The following is a 26,760-nucleotide window of genomic DNA, read 5'->3' as shown; positions in this document are numbered from 1 at the left end:
GTCTTTGGCTTTATTTCACTTTGAGTTTCTGTTCTGCACATACACTTCCTGTTTTCACAAGCTGCAAGCTTTCAATGCTGCAATGCATTTTAAAAACTTGTTATCATCACAGCACCACTATAATCTTTCAGATGGCTGAAAAGAAGACCTTAAAATGTCTATGCAGATGATTAAACAGTATGTGGCTAATTACATGCAGTTCCAGGTCTTGGGTTCAATGGTGGTTTCACAAATGGGCCAGAGATTTTACTCTATTTGGTTTACAGGATATGTATTTTTTATATATTAGTGCATTGTAAAGCTTTATAATTTGTTCTCAGGAATAAAATAATAGCCTTTTACTAGACGTCTCCTTGCTGAAAGCAGACAGCTTTATTTGACTGAATGACTGGTGCTTTTAAGTGACTTCCCCATGGACCCATAATCATCATTCAGAATTAGAGCTTCCTTACTCTCTCACAGGAAGACACGTCTGACCGGTTTTATTTAAGAATGAGGAAATAATAAGTTCAGTTATTCAGCGTGTTATGTACAGTATTTAAGCATACAGATATAATGTGATATCTGGTGTCGGATAATAGTAGCAAATATGCTCCGAGCTACAGTTCCGTTGTGAACTAACTAATCGTTTTTGAACATGTTTTTAAAAATATAATTTAATTGACTCCTTCCTACAGTTTTACATTAAGATAATTCTAGCATGATACCGCCCACCTTCGAAAACTGACTATAACATGAGCCAATAGCATTCGAGTAGGGCTTTAAGGGAGCATCTCATTGGTTGTACTTACTAACGAATACGCCCCCTAGAGTGAACCAGTCGTCTAAACCTGGTCTAAACAAGACTTGGCATTGAAAGTGAAGTGACATTCAGCCAAGTATGGTGACCCATACTCAGAATTTGTGCTCTGCATTTAACCCATCCGATATGCACACACACAGAGCAGTGAACACACACACACTGTGAGCACACACCCGGAGCAGTGGGCAGTCATTTATGCTGCGGCGCCCGGGGAGCAGTTGGGGGTTCGATGCCTTGCTCAAGGGCACCTAAGTCGTGGTATTGAAGCTGGAGAGAGAACTGTACATGCACTCCCCCCACCCACAATTCCTGCCGGCCCGGGACTCGAACTCACAACCTTTCGATTGGGAGTCCGACTCTCTAACCATTAGGCCACGACTTCCCTGAAACATATGAGATGATATTTTGAGCGACTGAATGAAACTGGTAATTTAAGTCAGTCTCATTCGCAACAATTAGAGAAAGCGGCTGAAGAACTATGATCGACGCTATTCACATTAATTGAAATGTGACCAACTTGGAGTCTTTGGCGAATCGGTTGAGTGAATGATTCAGTGACTCACTCGTAACCGTAACAAGCGTAAATAGGTTCTTGGAAAACATATTCAAAAGATTCGAGTCACTGGGATGAAACAAAAAACCACATATGTGGATTGTATCTTATTTATTACCGCGAATTTATATATCATAATGCATAAACATGAATGAGGAGAGTTAAGTAATCACAGAGACTGTTTTTAAATGAATGCAGCATGTCACGCGAGTGGAAACAGACCTCAGAAGCAGAGGAAGCCAGACGGTGATGTGCCGAGGAAGAGTTAGGGACCGTTAATATTGTTTCGAACCGTTCTGAAAAGTGCAGACTTTTATTACATGTGTATGAAAGTTAAAATCATAAAAAAATATGTAATGAATAAAAGGGTGCCAAATAATTTAAGGTCGTAAATCGTAAAACTGCAACGTTTTATCCAAATATATTCATTCAATTTCTCTCTGAATGAAAGATTTCATGACACACATTTTTATTGTCAGCATTGTGCATGAATGACAACAAGGGAAAGAACGAGAGAGAGAAAGGAGGAGGAAGCAAGTGAGCGCGAGAAAGGAAGAGAGAGAGACACTACACAATTATGTCGATGATCCCTACGAGTTAGGACCGCGGTGCTGAACGTGCAGTGCAGACGGTCACTTTAACACCTCCAATCACTAAAGGATTATTAACACTTCTGCTGTCATTTCAGACCGTTCAAATACTGGCGTCTTGATCGCTGACCGAAATTCACGCGCCAGGAAGATATCAATTTTCAGTGTCAAAGTAAAGGAGCATCGATGATTCTGAAGATGGAGAAATGAACTATCAGCGAGTCTTGAAGGTAAGTTCGCGCTGTCACATTGTCACATTTTGTTTCATGTTCCCCAATCACGAGAATATGAAACGAGCAGATGTTTATTCATGGTGGCTTAGGCAAAAATATGTTGACACCTGCCATTTTAAAAATGCATCATAAATAATGTGCTATTTTTAATCGCTACGACTTTATATACACTATATATTTTCGACAGACGCATAGTTTAAAATATAATATAACATTTGAGAAAATGTCAGGTTGATGTGAGATTATGTGCGCCACGTTTCTCGGATATTGGCCCTCCGGCCGGTTTTGTAACCCTAGACAGTCCGACAATTCATCACAAGAGCTGCAGTGTGTGCTTCAGACACATGCATAGCATATATGATACAAGATATTGATTAATACGATATAATGCAAAATCTCATCTCGGGAACAAAATACTTTCTGTTCATGATCAATTGCAATTGAAATCTGCTTTAAATTGATTTTTTAGTTGTCATTTTTTAATTGATAACGTAAAGTATTGTATAGTGCATATATACAAATTCATGCAATTCAATGACCTGTCTGCCTATACTAGAGATTGATTTTAGTTTGTTTTGACTGTATTTATTATATACCCTAGTATGCACAGCTTTCATTTTTTTTGCAGGTCACTGGGTTGATACAAACCATTGTGCAATGTTATATTGCACATAAATATTTTATAAAATAAAATATACATTGTGAGAAGAGATGAAGTATGAATACACTGCATAGGACATTCAAAATGTTAAATATTTAACACATTAAAAAATAAATATAATCTATATTAAAAAATGGCATTTAAAATATTTTCTATAATCATTTGCAAAATAACATGTAGTATATTTCTATGTATATTTCTTAATTGTACTTCTTGAGGTTTAGTATTATGATATGTTGTGATATCGTTGTGATGATAGAAACAAGTATTCTGTATTCATTATAAAGTAATATTAATCATAATATAAATGATATATTTTTAAAGAGCATTTGCTGCACATTTACAAAGTGTCTTAAAAATTATTTATTATGCAGCATATGTTTCACACTCTCTCTCTTCTCGCTGAATATTAATTGAGTGTCTTGAGCTCACTCCCTTCCTCTGTAATTGGTTCAGTGGGTTGTAACAGCTAGTAAGCACTTCATGCATGTTCAGTATTGTATGACTTGATCCATTGTAAACATCTATCTATGTTCAGCAGTGGAGTCAGCTGTAGATGAGCTTCCTGCACCATGCCGCCGGGGGTCTACGGCATGCAGGATGTGTGGGAGAGGGAGGGTCGGCAACAGATCGACATGGAGTTCCTCCTCCCCACGGGGATCTACCTCAAATTTCCCGTTTCAGCCAGTGACACCATTAGTACCATCAAGAAGGTGAGGAGACCCTCTGAACACATGCAAACACCAAACATGCTAATTTGCAGACATGTGTAATTGAAAAATAATATGGACTGTTTGGAATGAGAAACTGAAAGGAATGCAATTGTTTAAGATGTTTTTATACCTTTCCCCCCTGCTTGTTACTTTCTATATACCGCTGACGTGTTTTGTTTTATGTACACTTGTTTGTATGCAATGCTTGGTTCTCAATAAAAAAAAAGTACTTGACTGAACGGATGAATTAGCACACAATAATACAATCAATATGCTTAGTAAAACATCTGTCACGCTACTGATGATGGACAGATTAAAGACTTCCCTGCTTAGAAGACTATTTCTGTGCTGGTAGACCACTATAGGCATGATGTTCACCATCACTAAATGCATGGTTTTTCTAGTGAAGCTGGTTAACTAAGGAAGTCTTACTGGTTGTGTTATTCAGGGAACCTGCCTGTACCATATGCTGGGTAACAGCATATATTGGTATTAGATTCTCTGCAATAGAATTATAGGAATCAACTGCAATCAAATCCACTGGCCACATTAAAGTCTTAATTTGTGGCATGTGCGTTAGATGGTGTGGAAGAATGCCAGGAACGAGCCTCTGTTCAGTGCCCTGAGTGACCCGGACGCCTATGTCTTCACCTGCATCAGCATGACCGCAGAGCGGGAGGAGCTGGAAGACGAGCAGCGCCGCCTTTGTGATGTTCAGCCATTCTTGCCAATTCTCAGGCTGGTGGCCCGGGAAGGTGACCGAGTCGAGAAGCTCATCACCACCCAGATCAATCTGCTTATAGGAAAAGGTTTGTGTCACACCGGTCATCAGCTGAGCTCAGAGCTGTTTGGGCGGCTCACAATGGAAGCAGCTTAGCACTTTCTCACCGCTGCAGCAGAATTATACGGTTTTGGCAGCTGTTCAGCACTAAAGAAGAATTTGTTTATTTAAACACATAAAAAAGATGAACATGACGGCCTGATTCGGAAAGTCTAGTTTCTAAATGTCTCTTGGTTTTGATCATTTCCCCTTTTTGAGATAGTCTTTTATTATCTTGGGTAGTTTTGTTAATGGTTTTTGAGGATGGTCATGCAATCTGTTCATGTTGCCTTCTGCATAATTCGACTCGCATCTAGATGAATTTGCACCAAAATAGCCTAGATGTTGGCCAACTAAAGATATGGGAGGTATTTTCTTCTCTCTTTTAAAAGTCAATTTAAGCCTTTTTATTTAGCTGTCTTTAAAACGCATGATTATATGATTCATCAGATTTTATTACTCGCTTTTAGTGTTGTTCTTCCTCCCTGCTAATATATCGAAATTATTAGAACAGCTCCATTTTTTGTGTCTCGGAGAGTTTTATTATTGGTAGTATTTTCGGAATGAATGTTGACAGTGCAGTTTTACCGTTCTGACTTAGTTCTAAATGACCAAAAACCTTCTCCACAGGTCATCATGAATTTGACTCCCAAAAGAACCATGAGATGAACGAATTCCGAACAAAAATGCGGACATTTTGTGAAGAGCATGCTCAGGTGCGTCAGATGCTGCCTTGGGAACCATGGATGGAGTTCAACTTCCCGTGTGACTTGGAGCCGTGCTCTGTAGTGGCGCAATCTGGGAAATCACGCAGCGTCAAAAAGATTTTGGTCAATGTGAAGTTTGAGGGCAGTGAGGTGAGTGAAGTCAAATTTTACATGAGTTCATGTTAATATATCATTCTGTTATGCTTTCTGGGAATGCATTTCTTTGGTTAAATACTATGTATCTGCTTTCTGTTTGTGCTGATAATGTGAAATGAGCAGCATGTTATATAGTCATTGACTATTTAATCCTCATGCAAAAGTCTAATTTTAGACTGACATTTTCTGCCTTTGATATCACAAATCGTAACAGTCAGGAGACGTTTACACGGTGATGATGTCACTGCAGCATCTGCAGGCACACATGGCTCTCAGACTGACCCAGTTTTCCAGAGTGAAGCCTTTGATAGTATTTATATGTGCTGTGTTGCCTGTCAATCCCCCACCCACTCAACACAAATGTTATTTACCTATGATCTTTAACCTTGTAATGAGTCTGAAGCGTGCAAAAAAAAAAAACTCCAGCAACACTTGTTTTTATAATGCATGACATGGATCAAAAGCCAGACTGTTTCGACACCACATTTGCAGAGAAAAACAATCACATTATGAGTAATTAATCATACTATAGTGAGTGAACCCTGATCCTATGCGCATCAGTGATTATGAGGGAGTTTTCAGCTTTTTTACTATAACTAGAGCATGTTTTCTCAAACTTTCTTGAACCAAGGACCCCTTTCATAACAAACTGTTCAAAGACCCCAGAGAAGTCGCTGTTACCATGGAAATGATAATCATGGCAACCATGATCAGCCGATACCATAAAGCATAGTCTCCACACACTCTCAATCAACTTGGCAGTCCTGCATTTTCAGTTATTGAATGTATTTAGATGCAAAATTTCTATATGTTTTATTATGCAGTAACATTCAAATGTTTGGGGTAAATATTTTTCTTTATATTTTTGAGAGAAGTCTCTTAAAACAGTTTTCTATTCGAATATAGTCTGATATGTAATTTAGTCCTGTGCTTGCAAAGTTGAGTTTTCAGCATCATTACAGATACAGGGCCTTATCATACACAAGGCGCTGCGCAAGTGTTATTGCTAGTTTCAGCCCGACGCAGTTCCCATTTTCCCATCCTGCGCCGCGTTGTTTAAATATCAAATGGATTTGCGCCCACGGGCGTGCTGGTCTGAAATAGAGGTGTGTTCAGGCACATTGTTGGTGCGTTGCTATTTTGAGGAACTGAAAATAGACATCACTGAATTCAATGATGAACTGCCTTGTCAGTGAAGTGTCATTTTGCATTATTGACACACTGTTTTCCTAATGAATGTTGTTCAGTTGCTTTGACGCAATGTATTTTGTTTAAAGCGCTATATAAATAAAGGTGACTTGACTTGACTGCATCACATAACTAAAACCTGGTCTAAAGTCTGTCGCAATATTTTTTTCTTAGTTATTTAAAGTGCGCGTTAGTAATATGCGCCTATAGGCGGGTGCACAATGCGCATATACTTTCTTTGCTTATTACACACACAGGGACACACAGCATCACAGAAACATTTTTACAAATTAAAAATTACATTCCTCCATGTAAATAATGAATCTGCCATGGCGCGAGCACATCTGGCTTTTAAAGGGGATGGGAGATGAGACTCTGATTGGTTTATTGTACGTTACGCCCAAAAATTACCCATTACTCATTAGGAGAATAGGGACAACCTATTTAGACCATGCACCCGGGCACGCTTACCGTTTTCCAGAGATTAAACTAGCAAAAGTGGATTCGGACCCACCCTAAGTGCACCTGCGCTGTGCGCTTTAAAACCATGCGCTTAGATCTTTAAAATAGGGCCCACAGTGTCAAATGGCCCTTCAGAAATATGCATATTTGCTGCTCAAGAAACATTTCTTGTTATGTCATATTTTGTTGTGCTGCTTAATATTTGTATGGTAACTCTGATGTGTTTTTTGGGGGGTGATTATTTGCTCAATAAATGTTTTGGTAAAAGCATTTATGCAAAATAGAAATCTACAATGTATAAGTCTTTACTGTCATGTTATATTAATTTAATTAATCCCTACTGAAACACAAATCTACTGACCTTAAATGTATCTATATTTTGTTTTTCTATTATAGTAATGACTTATTCTATAGTTTCAGTGTATTTTGTGGAGTTTTACTCTTTTTCTAATGAAATAATATCAATGTTTTGGACCCCTTGGTTATGCGTTTCACATTTTAACTTTGTAGGAGACCTTCGTTCTCCAGCAAGATCCACATGACCTGCCGATCGCTCTGAAACGAAGCGCCTTGAGAAAGAAGTCCACCGTGTTCCGAGCAGCCAGGCAGGAGAAGCCAGAGGACTACACCCTTCAGGTTAATGGGAGATTGGAGTTCATTTATGGAGAATATCCACTCTGCCAGTTTAAAGTAAGTCTGAAAGTCACAATATCATCTCGACTTCACAGCTACATTTTCTTTCAAATTGATATGAAAGCACCTCACTTTCAGACTGATGATTAGTCAAGGAGTACTGGATCTGGTCCGGTCTTCATAGTGTACATTTTGGAAAACAGGAACTGATAAAACCATCTGTACATCGGCTACAATTTCCATCCCTCGCTGTCTGTCTCTGATCTAATTCACTTTTTATTTAAGAGTTTTTAGGGCTTTTGTCCTTTTTTTTGGATGGTGGAGAAATGTAGGGCTGGGCGATATGGCCAAAAAATCACATCTCTGTATTTTTTGGATGACATGCGATATATAGTATATATCTCTATATTCTCTACATTTTCTATTTTGATTAAAATATATATTTTTAATTTTATTTATTTATTTATTACAATTTATTTTTATTTTTTTTACATCCAACCCAATTTTGTCCATTAAAATAATGTTTATATTAAAGGCTATGAAAACCATTATAGTGAAAGTTGGCTATGCTATCCATTATCTGCAAAGAAGGGGCTAAATGCACATTACATTCTAACATTGTAACATTACAATTTAAAATCACAAAAATAAAACTTTTTAAGGCATCAGTTCAATTACCTAAACTAAAAATGAAAGTAAATAAGCAAGAGCACAGATTAATTGCATTTTATTTTTGATTACCCCATTACAGCCATCTGCTATCATGAATACACTTGTAGGTTTAAAATTCTACATATGGCACAATTATTGCACTCCTAATCTAATGTGCACCCTCTGTTTGGTGCACATGCATGGTGCATAGTGGCACTCGTTCACTGAAGTCTGTGAAGTTTAGTGGAGAATCGCATGCAAAAGGCTCTTGACAGCAAAATGGCAATATTTTCTAACATTCACAGATAGAGAATACCTGTAAAACTTGTGAAATGTAAGTTATGAGGAAAAGAGCAAATCTCAAATGCATTAAACAGCGTGAGTATCTTATCTGTCAGCAGCACATGAGTCTGTCAGAGCATCTGATGGGGTGAGCCGCTTTTTAACTATATGTGTTAACTATATCTTAACAGTTATTTTAAAAGCCCTTAATATAAAGCTTGTCTAATGTTTAGTAAAAAATTGGATAATGCACTTTCCCAGCGGCAGCTCACTCTGTTTACTGCTATTATACAGATGCACTCGTATCAAACTACTGTCAAGTCAAGTCACCCTTATTTATATAGCACTTTTAACAATACAGATTGTGTCAAAGCAGCTTTACAGTATCAAATGGGAAAATAGTGTGTCAGTGCAAAAGGATAAAAGAAAACTAAATATAGGCCAAGCGGACTACAGCCCGGGTGGTTGTGGAGGCAAAAACTCGGGCCTGGGAGGAGTTCGGTGAGGCCATGGAGAAGGACTATCGGTCAGCCTCGAAGAGATTCTGGCAAACCGTCCGGCGCCTCAGGAGAGGGAAGCAGTGCCCTACCAACGCTGTTTACAGTAGAGGTGGGGAGCTGTTGACCTCAACTGGGGATGTCGTTGGACGGTGGAAGGAATACTTCGAGGATCTCCTCAATCCCGCTGTCACGTCTTCCATTGAGGAAGCAGAGGCTGAGGGCTCAGATGTGGACTCGTCCATCACCCAAGCTGAAGTCACCGAGGTAGTCAAGAAACTTCTCGGTGGCAAGGCACCGGGGGTGGATGAGATCCGCCCTGAGTACCTCAAGTCTCTGGATGTTGTGGGGCTGTCTTGGCTGACACGCCTCTGCAGCATCGCGTGGCAGTCGGGGACGGTGCCTCTGGGATGGCAGACCGGGGTGGTGGTCCCCCTTTTTAAGAAGGGGGACCGGAGGGTGTGTTCCAACTACAGGGGGATCACACTTCTCAGCCTCCCTGGGAAAGTCTATGCCAGGGTACTGGAGAGGAGAATCCGGCCGATAGTAGAACATCGGATTCAGGAGGAACAGTGTGGTATTCGTCCAGGCCGTGGAACACTGGACCAGCTCTATACCCTCTACAGGGTGCTGGAGGGTTCATGGGAGTTTGCCCAACCAGTCCACATGTGCTTTGTGGATTTGGAGAAGGCATTCGACTGTGTCCCTCGCAGCGGCCTGTGGAGGGTGCTCCGGGAGTATGGGGTCCGGGGCCCTTTGCTAAGGGCTATCCGGTCCCTGTACGACCGGAGCAGGAGCTTGGTTCGAATTGCCAGCAGTAAGTCAGACTTGTTCCTGGTGCGTGTTGGACTCCGGCAGGGCTGCCCTTTGTCGCCGGTTCTGTTCATGATTTTTATGGACAGAATTTCGAGGCGCAGCCAGGGGCCGGAGGGGGTCAGGTTTGGTGACAACACGATTTCGTCTCTGCTCTTTGCGGATGATGTTGTCGTGTTGGCCTCATCAAGCCAGGACCTTCAGCATGCACTGGGACGGTTTGCAGCCGAGTGTGAAGCGGCTGGGATGAGAATCAGCACCTCCAAATCCGAGGCCATGGTCCTCAGTTGGAAAAGGGTGGCTTGCCCACTTCAGGTTGGTGGAGAGTTCCTTCCTCAAGTGGAGGAGTTTAAGTATCTTGGGGTCTTGTTTACAAATGAGGGAAGGATGGAACGGGAGATTGACAGACGGATCGGTGCAGCTTCTGCAGTAATGCGGTCGATGTACCGGTCTGTCGTGAAGAAAGAGCTGAGCCGCAAGGCGAAGCTCTCGATTTACCGGTCAATCTACGTTCCTACTCTCACCTATGGTCATGAGCTTTGGGTCATGACCGAAAGGACAAGATCCCGGATACAGGCGGCCGAAATGAGCTTTCTCCGCAGGGTGGCTGGGTGATCCCTTAGAGATAGGGTGAGAAGCTCAGTCACCCGGGAGGAGCTCAGAGTAGAGCCGCTGCTCCTCCACATCGAGAGGGGTCAGCTGAGGTGGCTCGGGCATCTGTTCCGGGTGCCTCCTGGACGCCTTCCCGGGAAGGTGTTCCGGGCGCATCCCACTGGGAGGAGACCCCGGGGAAGACCTAGGACACGCTGGAGAGACTATGTCTCCCGGCTGGCCTGGGAACGCCTCGGTGTCCCCCCAGAAGAGCTGGAGGAAGTGTCTAGGGAGAGGGAAGTCTGGGGTTCTCTGCTTAAACTGCTGCCCCCGCGACCCGGCCCCGGATAAGCGGAAGAAGATGGATGGATGGATGGATGAAAACTAAATAAAAAAGAAAAAAAATTTCAGCTAAAGGCAGTTCATCATTGGAATTCAGTGATGTCATCATCCAGCTCAGTTCACTTTAAATAGTATCGGTGCAATGACGATATCACTGGAAATTAAGTGTTCCCAATTAAGCATGCCAAAGGCGACAGCGGCAAGGAACCAAAACTCTATCAGTGATAGAATGGAGAAAAAAAACTCAGTCAGGGGGCAGTTCTCCCTTTGACCAGATGAACCAGCAGGTTGATCCATCCTGCAGCAAAGTTAGATTGTGCAGAGGACATATCTGGTTCTGTGGTCTTGTCCCGATGGCCGTCTAGGAGACAAGGTCTTCACTGGGGAACTGTCTCTGGGACTTATCTAGTTGTCCTGGTCTCTAGATGCTGGACCACCATCTGACCCGGACACGGTCTGGATTTGGTGGCTATGGTGACCTCAGAATAAATTTTAAGATCAAATTTTAAGATATCGCCCAACCCTAATACAAACTTGATATACCGCCCAGCTATAGAGAAATGACAAGAATAAAGGGAAGAAAGACAGATATGAACTTGTGTCTCCCATAAAAGCACCATAACTCAATGTATCTCGAACATATGAGCTCATTTTTTTCTTTTTTCCCTCTCTTGCAGTATATTTTTTCATGTTTGCATGGAGGCCTTACCCCACACCTGACCATGGTTCATCATTCTGTCATCATCAAGTACCAGGAGGAACAGGGTGGCCTCAGTAACCAGGTGTCCAGGACTCGTGCTCAGTCCAAACCGCCCCCACTGCCTCTGAAAAGGGTGAGAAGACACTTTTACACCGGAACACGATCTGTTATTAACAGGGGAACTACTTGTCATGTTTCTCTTGTAGCCTGTGTTGTAGACTTCAACCTCTGTGAACTCGATTTGCAATGCGCAATCATTTACCCATGGTGACTTTCTGATCATCTGTGACCCCCTTCATGAAAGTGCTTTGAATGAATGAGATGGAGCATAAAGAGTTTCTTCCTTTGCTAGTTGTATATCCTTCCGGAATGTGAAAAATTTAAATAATTAATTATAGCAACTCTACAAGCTAGTTTTAATTAACTTGTCAGTAGTTACATTTGACAAGCTACATTTTCGAACACACTGTCATGGCACTTTGTAACTATTTTAAACTTTGGTGGCTAGTTTGTATGATATAATATTTTACGATCTAGTGCTTTCAAACGATTAATCACATCCAAAATAAAAGTCTTTGTTTACATAATAAATGTGTGTGTACTGTTTATATTTATTATATATATATATATAAATAGACATGCATTTATATATTTAAGAAAAATAAGTTATGTTTATATTTTTATATATTTATATATATATAAAAAATTATATGAATATGAATATATACATGTAAATATTTTCGAAATATATACTGTATGTATCTGTATTTATATATACATAATATATGTGCGTGCACTGTGTATATTTAATATTTAAACACAAAAAAGTTTAATTTGGATGCGATTAATCGTTTGATAGCACAAGTTTTTGTATAATCTACTTATGCCATACCAAAAATTAAGTTTAGGGGTGAGCTTTCTTGCTTGTACATTTTTTCTTAAATCATAAGTTTTTGTACAAATAATGTCTTTTTTTAATTTTTTGTGAGACTGGTTTGACATTTTCCAACAAACAGTTATATAGTGATAAAACGCTTCATTGCTAATGTTTGCCATGTTGTTTTGGGAAATATGTTTCTTTTGTAGTGAATTTGTTCAATAAGAGAGTTTATTTAAATAGACTGGTTAAGAAATGATCCACTGAAACGGACGGATTTAATGCAGCCCTTTTATTTCAGATCCTCAATGTTTTTGTTGCAGAGAAAATGTTGTAAAAAATCAGTTGTATCTATTTGATTAGCTGCTTGTAGTGTAGCTAACTGCAATTTTAATCCGGTAGCTGTTTCAAATCAACTACATTACTCCTGTGGTTGATGTACGTGATATACCATTTGATGAAAGATGTTACTGAACCAAGCGAACTGCTTGGTATACCTTGACAACATTAGATTCAAACTCGTGTTAGTTCCTCATTCTGCTGGTTGGTTTTGGTTTCTCTGTAACTGTCAAGCATGCTGGCACATTTGTTTGTTAGCATGCAATGAAAATAGAAACATATGATGAAGAAAATGTTTCAAATGTTAAATGACTTCTTTTTTTTATTTCTCAACAGCAAAACACATCTTCGCTGTGGTCTATCCATGAGCCTTTCTATATATACCTCCTACAGGGCAGCCGAGTGAATGCAGATGAAGGCATGAAGGTAAACTGCTTTTTTTGTTTACTTGTTTCTTTGTTTGTTTGTTTGTTTGTTTGTTTATCTGCATTTTTATATTGTTAGTAGGATGTGAGTGCCATGTTGTTTAGTCTTTCAACTGTGGCAGGTAGTGAGGGGTGAAATCATGAACACTGTGGTCATGTGACCCTGACCACATATTTCCCATAATTCATCAGAAGCGGTTAAGTGAAACATCAAAACAGGAAGTGGGGAGTGTCTATCTGGCTTTACGGCTCTCTCTTGGGCCTAGATTCTTAGAAAAGGCCAGCACTGTTGCTTATGTTCACTGCTTGCATCTCCTTTTTTGCTTGTCGGAGAAGTCAACAGTCATTGAACAGTTGTTTCTATTTTAAAAAATTCATGAGAAACACACGTAGATTTTTTTTTTCTCATTTAGCCTGAGGAACAATTATTGCAGTGGTGAACAGTGTTAAATATGTTTGCATGACAAAGCATTTTATCATGCAAAACGTTCATGTCATTTTTCCTCGCAGCAAGTTGTTTTAAAAAATAAATAATTTCAGGCTTTCGAAAAGGAACTCACAATGTTAGAAAGCTATTTTGACATGAGTTTGACATGATTCATGTGAACAATGCTCTAAACACATTTTCATTTCATTGTTCGTATTATTCTGTTCACTTTATTCTAAATGTTGATGGTTCTGCAATTTTAGCCTGTCTCTTGCCACAGAGCTCTGATTTGTTTTAATGGGTTTATCAGTCTTGTTCTTTGCCAGATTCTCTGTTTTAGTCTTTAAGGAAGCTTTTACACGTTTATTTGTGCTCTAGTAAGTGAAACTGCGAGTTTTAAAACCAGTTATGACTGAGCTAAATGGATAAAGCTTAAGTTCTGGTTTACTTTTTTCACACACTTAATTTCTATTAAATGTCTCCGTTATTGTTCACAAAAAAAATATACAGGTTCTTTAATATGTTTATTTTTTTTGTCATATTATATCGTGAAAGTTGTAACAAAGGGAATGCCTTTAAATAGTAAAACAATTATGAAAGAAATGATGTATAAAATGTTGCTCAAGCAACTGTATGAAATGAAAACATTTAAAACGTGTGTTTATGAAAAATGCACTTGTCCTGAGGACACACAGTTCAAACTTTCATTTGAAATCTATCTCTAATATTTTAAGAATATTAAAAATGAGTATATAGTAAGTTCAGAGGATAGAATTCACAAACATTACATTTTTATAATTATAAATTCTAGAATATAGTTAATGTAAGAAGTTTTTGAATATATATATATATATTGTTTTTTTTTTCAGAAGAAACCACTTCTAGAGAAAAAAATTTATTTCTTGTGACAACTGTCCCTAGTAACAAGTTACTCAACATGCTTTTTATTCCAGACACTCATTTACTTCCTCATACTTTACTCACTTCATTCATTTATTCATTCATTCATTCTTTTATTTTCAAAAAAATTAAAGTAAGTTCCTTCTTCTTAAGGCAGTTTTGGGACAAATTTTCAGCTCTGCCATCATTCTCTTTCTCTCAGCTGGTGGTTCAGGCTGGCCTCTTCCATGGCAGTGAGCTCCTGTGCAAAGTGGTGATCAGTAATGAGGTCGGTGTTTGCTCTGAACCCGTATGGGACCAGAAACTAGTGTTTGACATCAGCGTGAGTGACCTGCCTCGAATGAGCCGCCTCTGCTTTGCCCTCTACGGCGTCATCGAGAAGACCAAAAAGCGTCCTACCAAGAAGAAAAACAAAAGAGCGGTATGTTTCAGTTCATTTCAACAGCAAACAAGTCACTTAGCAACCAACACACTGACTGAAGAGAGATGAGACACCTAACAGATGCTATACTTGGAGGGTTTGACATGCATGGCTGCTGTGAACACATTCACAGTGAATGTTGTTTCCAAGTCAAAAACACAAAACGCACTATTGAAAGTATAATCAGCATGATGCAATAATATTTAAACCCTCATAACAGGATGTTGTGGTCCCTTGCCTGCTTAATGCGAGTAACCCAAGTTAAATGTTAGGACAGAGCAGCTACTTTGTCAAATCAGAACTCACCAGCATGCCTTTTCGTGGCCCAGTCTCTGTCATATAGTGTGCGGTGTCAATTGAAGGTGCCGTGTTGAAATTCCCAGGTGTCAGTGTGTGTGTGTGTATGGTGGGCTGATGTTAGCAACACCAACGCATCCACTTCTGCTTTCAGTGTTACTTCTCTTTCAGCGAACTAGAGAAGAAGTCCACATGGGTGTGAGACATAAAGAGAGAAAAAAGGGTCTCCTACTGTTATACTTTCATTGTACTAGTTCTGCTGGAAACCCAAATTTGACCGCCGTGAAATTTAAATGTATTGTTTATCTCTAGATTCTGATTAAATATTCTCTTGATGCAGGTTAATAGAAAAACAACTATAAAATTATATTTTTAATTATGTAAATTATTCTGTAGTCTTTATTCTTAATGAATTTTAGTTTTTTATGAAATTGTATTTGAAATATGTATAATTAATTATAAATTAAATGTTAATTTCAATTCATTATAAATTGATAATTTTTGTTAATAACTTTTTAAGATTTTAAAATATATCTAAATATTTTTTGTAAACTGTTTTATAATTGATTATGAATTATACATTATTTTATAAACTTTTATTTATAATAATCCTTTAATTTATTAAAATAAATTAAAATAATTTCTTCTGAATCGTATTTAAAATGTAAAAACATGTATTTATATTTACTGTTACTATGTTGATTTAGGCAACATTAAATTGATATGTGGAATTGAACTGGGTTCAATTTTAAACCATTTTTAGTTAAATATTGTTAAAATGGGCAGCTATTTGCAACCAACATTTATTTTTTAATGCATTACTTTGACCTTTTGTTTGATTAGTTTTGAATCTCTTAACAAACAGCACAATTTTCACAAACAGCCCTTCTAAAAATATGATTGATTGCAGTAATGTCTGTCTACAAATAGAAGCACTTAACTTGACAACTGGACTACATTTTCAATCATACACAGGAAGTATCTGTTTTATGGGTATGTTGGAAATCACTGCTGTTGTGGCTGGAATATTTGGTTAGTCAGTTGAATTGTCACCTCCCACAACAGGGGCATTAGTGTACAGCGCTGTTTAGATGACAGTTATCACCTCTCCCACGTTAAATGACTATTGTGTAATGCCAATATGGTTAATAAACCTCCAAATGATCGCTCCTTCCACAGGATTGCCCATTGGCCTGGGTTAACACGATGGTATTTGACTACAAGGACCAGCTAAAAACTGGAGAATTTTCCCTTTCCACATGGCCATCAGTCCCAGGTACTTTAAAATGAACAGTAGCTTGTGCTATTTACAGCTGCTTCTTTTAGCATGACCTTTGGTTGAGTTATTTTAGGAATTCTGCAAATCACAGGAGTGATTTTATAGTATCCTTAAGTCTTATTTTGAGTTATTTTTGGTTATTTCATATCAGGGACCTCAGTTAAGGTTTTAACAGCTCAGTTGTTTTATTTTTAGATGATAAAGGGGATTTGTTGAATCCTATGGGCACTGTGGAGAAAAATCCAAACATTGACAGCACGGCTGGTCTCCTGATTCGGTTTCCCAACATCAGACCACACCCCCTGTATTATCCTCCAATTGAAAAGGTGAATTTTTGTGGTTCTCCTTAATGCTTGCACACTTCTTGTAATGTCTGTACGTTTTATGGAAATGCTCAGTCATTATCTTCTATTGTTTTCAGCTAAATGAGCTGGGTATGAATGGTGAAAAAGTTGTTGCTACAAAAGAAGAGGTAAGAAATCAAATGTATTGGTCTGTTAGACCAGAACCATGCATATATGTCAGTTATGAAATGGAAATGGTTGCTACATTAGGGCCTGTACTTCTAAAGCACTGTTAAGAGTTGTGGTTTGCTGAAGCATTGAATGTTTTCCAGTGATTGATTCATATCACTAGAACTGAAAGCATTAAACGACTTTATTAAACTTTAATCTCTTACAAATGTGATCGTCTTCTTTCAGAACCTGAAACTGAGGGAGATTGTGGACAATAAGAACTACACCGAGTTCTTTGAGGATGAGAAGGAGCTTCTGTGGAAGTTACGTGTAGAGGTGAGGAAGCGATACCCAGAGAGCCTCCCCAAACTCCTCCTCATCACTAAGTGGAACAAACACGAAGACGTGGCTCAGGTATGTTGAACCACTAGTTCCTCGGGATATGATTATTTTTAGACATTGAAAAATGTAACCCTTTTGCTTTTCCAAAAAACAATTGTACCTACTCTGGTACTCCTGTGTCAAAAATGACCAGCCTTTTTAAAATTGCTTGTAATTATGCTATATAATCCCCAAATCCTGGATTAAATTGTGTTTGTCAATGGCAATTTTGGTAACATTTACGCAAAAGCTGATATCCAATGTGATCATTTTCGGGCAAATAAAGATCCTTTCTTGTTCAAATTGACCGGAACATGACACAAGGGGTTAATTATTCAAGGAAAATACTTTTTAAAAGGCACATTTAAAATAATTGAATAATTCCTTGTAGCCTATATCTAATGTACTCCTTTTGACATTTACATTTTTATATGAATTTATTTGACTTGTTTTTGAATGTGTAAGTGGAGAATCAAGCAAGTGTCAAAAAAGCAAAACAAAATAAATAATTGATTATATATCCTTTTTTTTAATAAAAATGTAAAAGTACTTCTAAATTGAATGAAATAACTGACAACACTGATAACATTTTTTCAGTTTCCTTCTTCATGATTGTTTTTGCTCATTGTACCACATCTTTCACACATCTTTACCACCACTGAGTGCTTTTCTTATAAACTTTATGGCTTGTGAGGCTGTTGTACACTCCCTTTCAGTGTATTTTTTTCTTTTTTCAGATGGTTGGTTTGTTACGGAAATGGCCAGAATTGCCTGCTATACATGCTCTAGAACTTCTGGACTACAGTTTCCCTGACCCTCATGTCCGCTCCTTCACCATCCGCTGCCTCAGCAACTTGCGGTGGGTGGCACTGCCTCTATAATCAACACCTGCTCTTGAGAGTAAAAAATAAAAATAAAAAAGTAGCAGGGATGTCTGCACAGGCACTGTCATGCATATGTGTCAAAATCAGAGGGGAAAAAAAAACATTTAACAATTAACATTTATAGAGATATTCTAAAAAGTGCTTCCAGGTATTTTATTAATAATTTCAATAATTAATATTTAATTTGCATGTCAAGAAAACCTTCTGAATATTTACTAGGGGGTTTATATTCAAATTCATCTTTATTAAAAACTGCTCATATGTAATTACTCCTCTAACAGTTTTTTTTTTCTCAACAGTGATGATGAGCTTTTTCAGTATCTCTTGCAACTGGTGCAGGTTCTGAAGTATGAATCCTACCTGGATTGTGACTTGACCTGTTTCTTGCTAAAGAGAGCCCTGGCCAACAAGAAAATAGGTCACTTCTTGTTTTGGCACCTCAGGTATAAAGCCATCTTCTTATAGTGCTCTACAGCAATGCACCCCCATTCCTTTCAATGTAATTTAGGCTTTGTTTTTGCTTTCTCTAAAGGTCAGAAATGCATGTGCCCTCAGTCAGCTTGAGATTTGGACTTATTCTGGAGGCGTACTGTCGTGGGAGCATCTTTCACATCAAGAGCTTGATGAAGCAGGTTTGTTGCATTTATTCCTTATGTGAAAAGCAAATACATTTTTCTAGCACCTTTTTATTTTTTTTATGCATATGTACTGTGATGCATCTTTATTAACCTAACGTAAAACTACTTGTTTTTTCTTGCATTTTGTTTTCCGGGGCCCTTTTTTGACACTTAAGGCCCAAATTTAGCACTTGACTTGTTTTCTCAGTTACTCGTTCTGGTAATTGTCACATTGTGTTGTGTGTCTTCTTGTAAGAAACGCCAGTTTGTTCAGCCACATAAATGTACGTGTATAAATATAGCAAGTAAGCACAAAGGGTGCTGGAATACGTTTTTCTTTGCAGCAACAGTGACTGTGCTTATAACTCATCTTCTTTTGAATTTTTAATAATAACCAGACCACTGGAAGGAAAGGGAACTGCTCTACGCTGCTCAAAGTTTGCTGCTGTTTTTACATGCCTTCTCAAATATTGATTATCACACCAAGCATACTGCTTTAATTCAGTTCGGTTTTATCTTCAAATTTAATGTGTGTGCACATGGATTTGAATGTACTTACACACAGTATATACTTGTTATCTCTGTCTCCTACAGAATGAGGCTCTGAATAAAATGAAGGCTCTCAATGACTTTGTGAAATCAGGCAGTCAGAAGGCTACCAGGGTCCAGACTACAGAGGACATGAAAGTGTGCATCAAACAGGACACGTACATGGAAGCGCTTTCGGATGTCGTTTCTCCTCTCAATCCAAGCATCGTGCTATGTGAACTATGGTACCATTCACATGCATGTTAATAAAGTAGATTTATAATGCAGTCTCTTAAATGCAGTTCATATTTAATATAAAATAACATATCTTGAGTGATTTTAGAGGTTGTTGCATCAGCTCTTGTTAACAAATGATATTTCTTTGGTTAACATCCTACAGATGGTGTTATTTAGCAATGTAGATTTTGTGATAACTGGAATGATTGTGCAAAACACTTTTTGAATAACCTCTCATTATGCCTTTTTTTTAAGGTTTCATTGGCCGTTTTAGGTTTTTAAGCTGTAACTGAATCTATGACATGATGCAATCATTTGAATTTAGTAATCCCGCTAAATGATCTGGTGCATTGCATACAAGTCACGTAAAAGCAGTTACCAGAAAGCAAAAACAAAGCTTGTTTTGCAACCGATTGTGTACGTGTGTCGTTTCTTGATGCTAATCTTTTTTGTTTCAGTGCAGACAAGTGTAAGTTCATGGACTCCAAAATGAAACCTCTGTGGCTGATGTATAAGAACAAATATGATCATGTGGGCATTATCTTCAAAAATGGAGATGGTATGGACACAAAGTCGTGCTTCCACTTTTTGTTGTTGCTTGCATTGAAGATCCCCCCTCATTTTTTACTTTTATAAATTAGTGACTGGAAAAAAAGACTTTGCCCATTATATCTTTTATTAGATCTGCGGCAGGATATGCTAACCCTTCAGATGATTCAGCTAATGGATGTTTTGTGGAAAACAGAAGGTCTTGACCTCAGGTTTGTATAGTTAACTTTGTTCCACCCAGATGATCAATTAGCAGAAAATGTGTGCAGTGAATAAGCACCTGTGTGTGTGTGTGTGTGTGTGTGTGCATGTAAAATTATATTTAAAATAAATGAATAAATATAAATCCATTTTTTTTATTTTATTTTAGAGACAGAGAGAGATTCTGTAAAAAATACATTAATAAATAACTGCTAATGTTTATTTGTTGGGTCCCAGAATGCTGCCCTACGGATGCCTGTCAACCGGGAACAAAACGGGTCTCATCGAGGTGGTGAAAAACTCAGACACTATCGCCAACATCCAGAGAAACAACAGCAACAGTGCAGCCACCGCTGCCTTCAACAAGGACGCTCTTCTCAACTGGCTCAAATCTAAAAACCCAGGGTGAGCAGCACACTCTCTATTAACTTTCACTGCAGCACAGCCCTTGTGGTGTGAACGCTAGTGTAGTGCCAGTGTAGTGTAGCCAACCAATCTGGCATCATTTGATGATTTTGCATGCTGTTTTCTACTCTTAGGGTTAAAGTTCTTTTGGCTCGTTTGACCTTTTGGTTTATATGAAACTATAGGGTAACATCAAATGCACTTTGTTTGCAGAAGTTGCAGCAGTGGAGTAAATTTACCCCACGTTATGCTGCATTTACATGCATTTGCATTTCATTTGTTCTTGGCAGGTGATTTCTTCCAAAGTGGCTTGATGTGCATGTTGTTTTTTGTGATAACAGCTAAGTATACAAACTGAGCACTAAGAAGAAACCACAACGCGTGTTGCATTGTGTAACAATTTCCTTTTGCAAGTTGTCGATCCTGTCAGAATGGGAAAAAATGACCTTTTCAGAAATGCACTGGTTTAGAGAAGTCTGAGTGTTGGGGTCTTTTTGGGGTCAAACTAACCTTCAGCATCAGCACTTATTCATAGTGTACTTGCGGACATGACTGATCTTTATTTCACTTCTGTGTGACCTTTTTAGGTAACTAACAAAACTACTTTTGGTTAAGCGTATGTGGCTAACCAGCTACTCACTATGATGCATGCATGATTTTCTTCAAGTATCCTGTTTATACATGACCCCTTGAACTCTTGAAACTAGTTTGCAATAAACTGAAAAGGCTGATGGCTTGTCGGAAACAGATATATGCCCCCTGTGGACATATCCAGTTCTGTTCGCTGGTTGTCCACTTACTGTAAATGTTATACTATATTGTAAGGAATGACAGGATACATAAGTGCATAAGTGCATTATTTGCTGAGCAGTTTACTGTGTCTGTGTCTGAGGTGCATATGTATCTTTTTGCCCAGCTTGCCAGTATGCATATATATATATATATATATATATATATATATATATATATATATATATATATATATATATATATATATATATATATATATATATATATATATATATATAATTTTATTTTATTTTTTTTTTTTTTTTGTATCATTATTAACTGCATTGTTTTCTTGCACATTGCGTTAAACAACCCATAATACACAGGAAAAGATTTCACTGCAAATGTCAAAATTTTTTATAGGTTAAATTGAGGTTTGTTTGTTTGTTTTTTTTGGACTCGATAAAGTTTTTACCCTCATTTAGCATTTACTTTATCTGAGCTAATGTGGAAAGAGGCTTAAAACACAGACACATTACACATTCACCTGGCAATATTAATGCTGAATGTCTCGGGTGAGTTATTGAGTGACTTAAAATGATCAGACAGAAAATGTTTAACATGTAATATACATTATATCTTTAAATCCACACATACAGTACATGTGTGTGTTAATGAGTTAGCAAATAGGAAAATAGGGTTGGCAATGGGTTATGAATTGAAACATGATTTATTTTATTTTTCCAGGGATAAACTGGATCAAGCCATTGAGGAATTCACCCTCTCCTGCGCTGGCTACTGTGTAGCCACATATGTTCTGGGAATAGGGGACCGTCACAGTGATAATATAATGATCAGGGAAACGGGTCAGGTGAGAGTGAACTCAGTGCCCTAGCAGTGCTGTGTAATCATGAATTGTATCACAAGATGGCACCAGCCATTCATATGAGTGCTATATGAGAATGGGTTGCACTCCTATTTCACATACTTGTGCCATTTTGTCATAGTTTTTTAGGTTTGAATTTAGTAAGTAATGCTTGAGATTTTCTCTGTATTGTTTGCAGTTATTCCATATAGACTTCGGGCACTTTTTGGGGAACTTTAAGAGCAAATTTGGGATCAACAGAGAACGTGTGCCTTTCATTCTGACATATGACTTTGTCCATGTAATCCAGGAGGGACGGACCAACAACAGCGAGAAATTTGAGCGGTTAGTACATATGTTTTTTAACTTTAATGCCACAAAGCTATTTTAGCTAGTTCTGACTTTCATTTAGTCATTTAGTTAACCATTTTTTATAGTATACTTGCATTTTTATCAGCTGCATTTATCAAAAGTTAAACAGCGGTGTAAAACTGTCACACAAAAAGTAGTATTAAGAAGGCTTCCAGAAGAAAGCATTTTTTACGTTCCTCTGTAATGTATGGAAACTGCTGACTGCTTATAACCTTGACAGACTACATTTATATGTAACCTGCTAATAAATGGAAGGAAGGTTTTGTGAGGAAATGTGAAACGCATAACTGAACAAGGAAAGAGTTCATGGGTTCTTATCTTTGCCAGGTTTCGTGAGTGCTGCGAACAAGCCTATAAAATCCTTTGCCGGAATGGCACTCTTTTTGTGAATCTTTTTGCCTTGATGAAAGCCGCAGGACTCCCTGAGCTCAGTTCTTCCAAAGACATCCAGTATCTCAAGGTAAGAATTGCCCATTAGATGGGTGATATTTGCAGTTTCTCTAGTGCTTACCAGCTTGAAATATCAAATCCACATGGAGGACATCTGAAGACACTGTTGTGCATGAGATTTGTTTTTAGAGCAAGGCTAAAACAAAACGCTACTTATAATATTTCAAATAGAGTTCACCCAATGATTGTCATCACTTTGTCAAACCTCTATTACTTTCTCTTTTTTTGGAACACAGGAAAGGGTAATTTGAAGAGTTTTGTCTTGTATTAAATTATATTGTATGATATAGTAAATATAGTATGGACAAAAAAAGAGAGAGACAAAATGATGACTTTTTTTTTTTTAGTTGAATTGTCACTTTAAAAGGAAGATTCACCCAAAAATGAACATTTGCTGAACATTTTCTTCATCTTAACAGATTTGAGAAATTTAGCATTGCATCATTTGCTCTCCTATGGTTCCTCTTCAGTGAATGGGTGCCGTCAGAATGAGAGTAAAGACAGCTGATAAAAACATGAGCTGTGTGTTCGTAAGAAACAAATTCATCGAGATGTTTTTAACTCCTGGCTAAAATCCTCTAAAACCGTCCTCTTTCCATAATATTGTCTTTTCTGAATCAGGAGAGAAATATGCATGGATCAAACACTATTTACAAGTACCATGTAAACAGTCCTAAACTAATATATTAGTGGATTTTGATGTGAGAGGACAACAGTGGATGGGATTTTTCACTGGAGGAAGTGTTATCATGGACAGGTGTTTTGTTAAACCCCTTAATGATGGTTTTGTTTCTTACAAAATGCTGTTTTTAGATTTGCAAGATGCTAATTGATGGGTAGGAGTGGTGTGAATTACTGTGAAATACTGTGATCCACAAACTACTGTGTGGATTATTGGGATGTTTTTATAAGATGTTTGGACTCTTATTCTGACGGCACCCATTCACTGCAGATTATCCATTATTAAAGAAGTGATGTAATGCTAAATTTTTCTAAATACGTCATGATGTAGAAACAAACTCATCTACTTGTTGGGTGGCCTGGTGGTGAGAAAATTAAGCACATTTTCATTTTTGGGTTAACTATTCCTTGAAGAGTCTCATTCGTTAGAGGAATAATGAATGTCATAACTACAGAATATGTTCAGTGGTGACATTTCACCTCCATCATGATGGATTGTCCTTTTTCTCACAGGACTCTTTGGCACTGGGGAAATCTGAGGAGGAAGCACTGAAGAACTTTAAAGTAAAATTTAATGAAGCTCTTAGAGAGAGCTGGAAGACCAAGGTGAACTGGATGATGCACACTTTTGCCAAAGATAACAGATAAATGGCACTCGATCACAGGAGACCCACTGAAACCCTCTTGATGCTGAGTTTTGATTTAAACCAATGCAGCTTTGAACACAATATATGTTGCACTGCTGACTAGCATTTATGGCATTATACTTCCTTGCAAAGGCAAAATGCTGCAACTAAACGGTTTGTTAAAACGGAGTTAGGACTAATATCATAGGTCAAATGCGACTAGATTTTGTGTTTGAAATCCAGAAATTCGGTCCAAAAAGTTATTGCATTTTGCCTTTGCAGGGCAGTATATATCAACAGCTGTTCAGCGAATGTTTACATCTGTGACGTAATAGTAAATAATTCTATACATTTGTCTTAGTGTAACATACTGCTTTAAATGAGAGTCATTTCAGATACATGTTGTATTTGCAACACAATGCACTGGGAATCGAAGCTACTAATTTAACAAACTGCTGGCGTGCCACTAATTTAACTAGCATCACTGGTTTGTTTCTGTCACACTTGTGTATACCTGCACAGAGAAAAGCTCAGAGTGAGTGAGATTAATGTATTTATCATTTCTAACTGTACAGCATAATTGACTTCTGTTCTGGAGAAGAAAGCGCTTAATGTGTTTTCATACGGTTTACATTTTTGTTTCAAGATTTTTGTTCCTCTGTTTACATGAAGGTGTTTGGTTGTACATATTCTTTAGTGTATCATACATACATTTACATTCCTTAAAACAGTATTTTTTTTATTTGAATGATTTGTGTAATAGGAAAATTGTTCATCATGAAAGCCTTTGAATAGTGGTGTACACAAAAAGACATTTTGTATGTCAATTGTAGAAATGAGCCTTAAATATTTTGTATTTGTGGGGTGTTCTCTGTGCCTTCGGGATAAGACACAAGCCATCTTGAAGTCGTGTCCAAAGAGTTTGCTTTATGTTCAGTGAAATGTGTGCAAAGGATGTACAGTATGCCTAGTACTACTGTACTATAAATCAGGGCAAAAGTGGAATATTATTGCTCCGTAGAACAATGCGCTGTTAATCGTGTGCCTATTTTGAATATAGAGTCAGTCAAGCTTGTGTTTTCTCTTCCAGTAAACCTTAATTAACTCCAGAATGTATCACCACAGTGTTCTCCAACTGAATCCACTGCTACCTGATTCATGAAGATGCTTTTTCTCAAAGTGTTGTTTATTTTGAATCTTTAAATGTCCCCTAGAATGTGAATTTTTAAAAGATATTTAAAGCTAAAACCATCTCATCTTTATATATATATATATATATATATATATATATGAAAGTTCTACTAACACCCAATGCATATAATTTTAATAATGTAAGAAAGATTAGTGCACAGAGGTATAACTTTGACATAATGAATGGATTTTAGCATTGGTGTAGGTATTGATGACTACTAACCGAGTACCTCTCGTGCTATGGTCTTGTCCAAGCCTTCATTTTGTTTTTGACTGTGTACTATGAGCTTTAGTCATTTCACAGTATGAAACGCCAGGATCTTGAATTTCTCGGTTTACTAATGTATTGTTTCGGTTTTTAAACATTACTGCTTTGTTATGAAGTTTTCAGAGGTGTTATGAGTTATGGAAGTGTGTTATTCATTCTCATTTTTGCCATAAATTATTGATTATGAAATCGATTTGTGGATTATTTATTTGTTTTTGTTAAATAAGTGTTTTTGATAGATGCACAAATGCAACGAAAGGAGCCAGACCTTTAGCTGTCTATGTAGCTGGCATCTGAAGGAGGAAAATAATAAAATGATGCTTTTTTTTTTTTTGACATTTAAAAGAATAGCTCACCCCAGGCCATCTTTGAATGTAGATGTAGTTTGTGTATTCATCTGAACAGATTTGGAGACATTATTTCATCATAGCATTATTTCAATTGCTCACCAATGGATCTTCTGAAGTCAATGGGTGCCGTCAGAATGAGAGTCCAAACAGCTGATAAAAAACACAATAATCCACATTACTCAAGTAAATCAGTTAACATCTTGTGAAGCGAAAAGCTGTTTGTTTGTAAGAAACAAATCCAAAGTGTTTAACTATGCTTCCTCTATAATATTGCGCTCTGGAAAAATAGTTTCATCTGAATCAAGAGAGAGATGTGCACAGATCAAGCACCGTTTATAAGAGAAAATAGTTCAAAACAGTTCAAAACATATATGTTAGGGGATTTTAATGTGAGAGAACAGCAGGCGATGGACTTTTTCTTATGGATTACAGACTCATATTTTAGCCAAAAGAGATGGTTTAACAAAAAAAGCCTTATAAATGGATTTATTTTGTTTTTGAAACTTATTTTTGTTGTTTACATCACAAGAAATTCATTGAAACACAGGAGTTATGTGGATTATTTTGATGTTTTTATCAGCTGATAGGACTTTTATTCTGACAGCACCCATT

General features: G+C 37.6%; 1 protein-coding gene across 2 annotated transcripts; it reads left to right on the top strand.

Annotated features, from left to right (window-relative positions):
* The first annotated feature begins 1,915 nt into the window (after window positions 1-1,915).
* Window positions 1,916-25,987, top strand: LOC132118310 (phosphatidylinositol 4,5-bisphosphate 3-kinase catalytic subunit delta isoform-like). Of its 2 annotated transcripts, none has more exons than XM_059528067.1 (23): window positions 1,916-2,175; window positions 3,381-3,552; window positions 4,133-4,361; window positions 5,003-5,229; window positions 7,396-7,575; window positions 11,372-11,527; window positions 12,947-13,036; window positions 14,565-14,783; window positions 16,260-16,356; window positions 16,555-16,685; window positions 16,781-16,831; window positions 17,061-17,228; window positions 17,933-18,054; window positions 18,379-18,522; window positions 18,612-18,711; window positions 19,291-19,469; window positions 19,920-20,020; window positions 20,144-20,222; window positions 20,449-20,616; window positions 22,093-22,216; window positions 22,410-22,555; window positions 22,910-23,042; window positions 24,227-25,987. In XM_059528067.1, the coding sequence occupies exons 2-23, from the start codon at window positions 3,412-3,414 to the stop codon at window positions 24,359-24,361; spliced, it is 3,120 nt and encodes a 1,039-aa protein (XP_059384050.1). In that variant the 5' UTR covers window positions 1,916-2,175; window positions 3,381-3,411; the 3' UTR covers window positions 24,362-25,987. The 2 variants fall into 2 exon arrangements, with proteins under 2 accessions (XP_059384050.1, XP_059384051.1); XM_059528068.1 differs by having other exon boundaries at window positions 3,378-3,552.
* Window positions 25,988-26,760: the final 773 nt, after the last annotated feature.

This window comes from Carassius carassius, chromosome 37 (genome assembly GCF_963082965.1).
Source record: "Carassius carassius chromosome 37, fCarCar2.1, whole genome shotgun sequence".
Lineage (NCBI taxonomy): Eukaryota > Metazoa > Chordata > Actinopteri > Cypriniformes > Cyprinidae > Carassius > Carassius carassius.
This window is presented reverse-complemented; position numbering and strand designations above follow the sequence as displayed.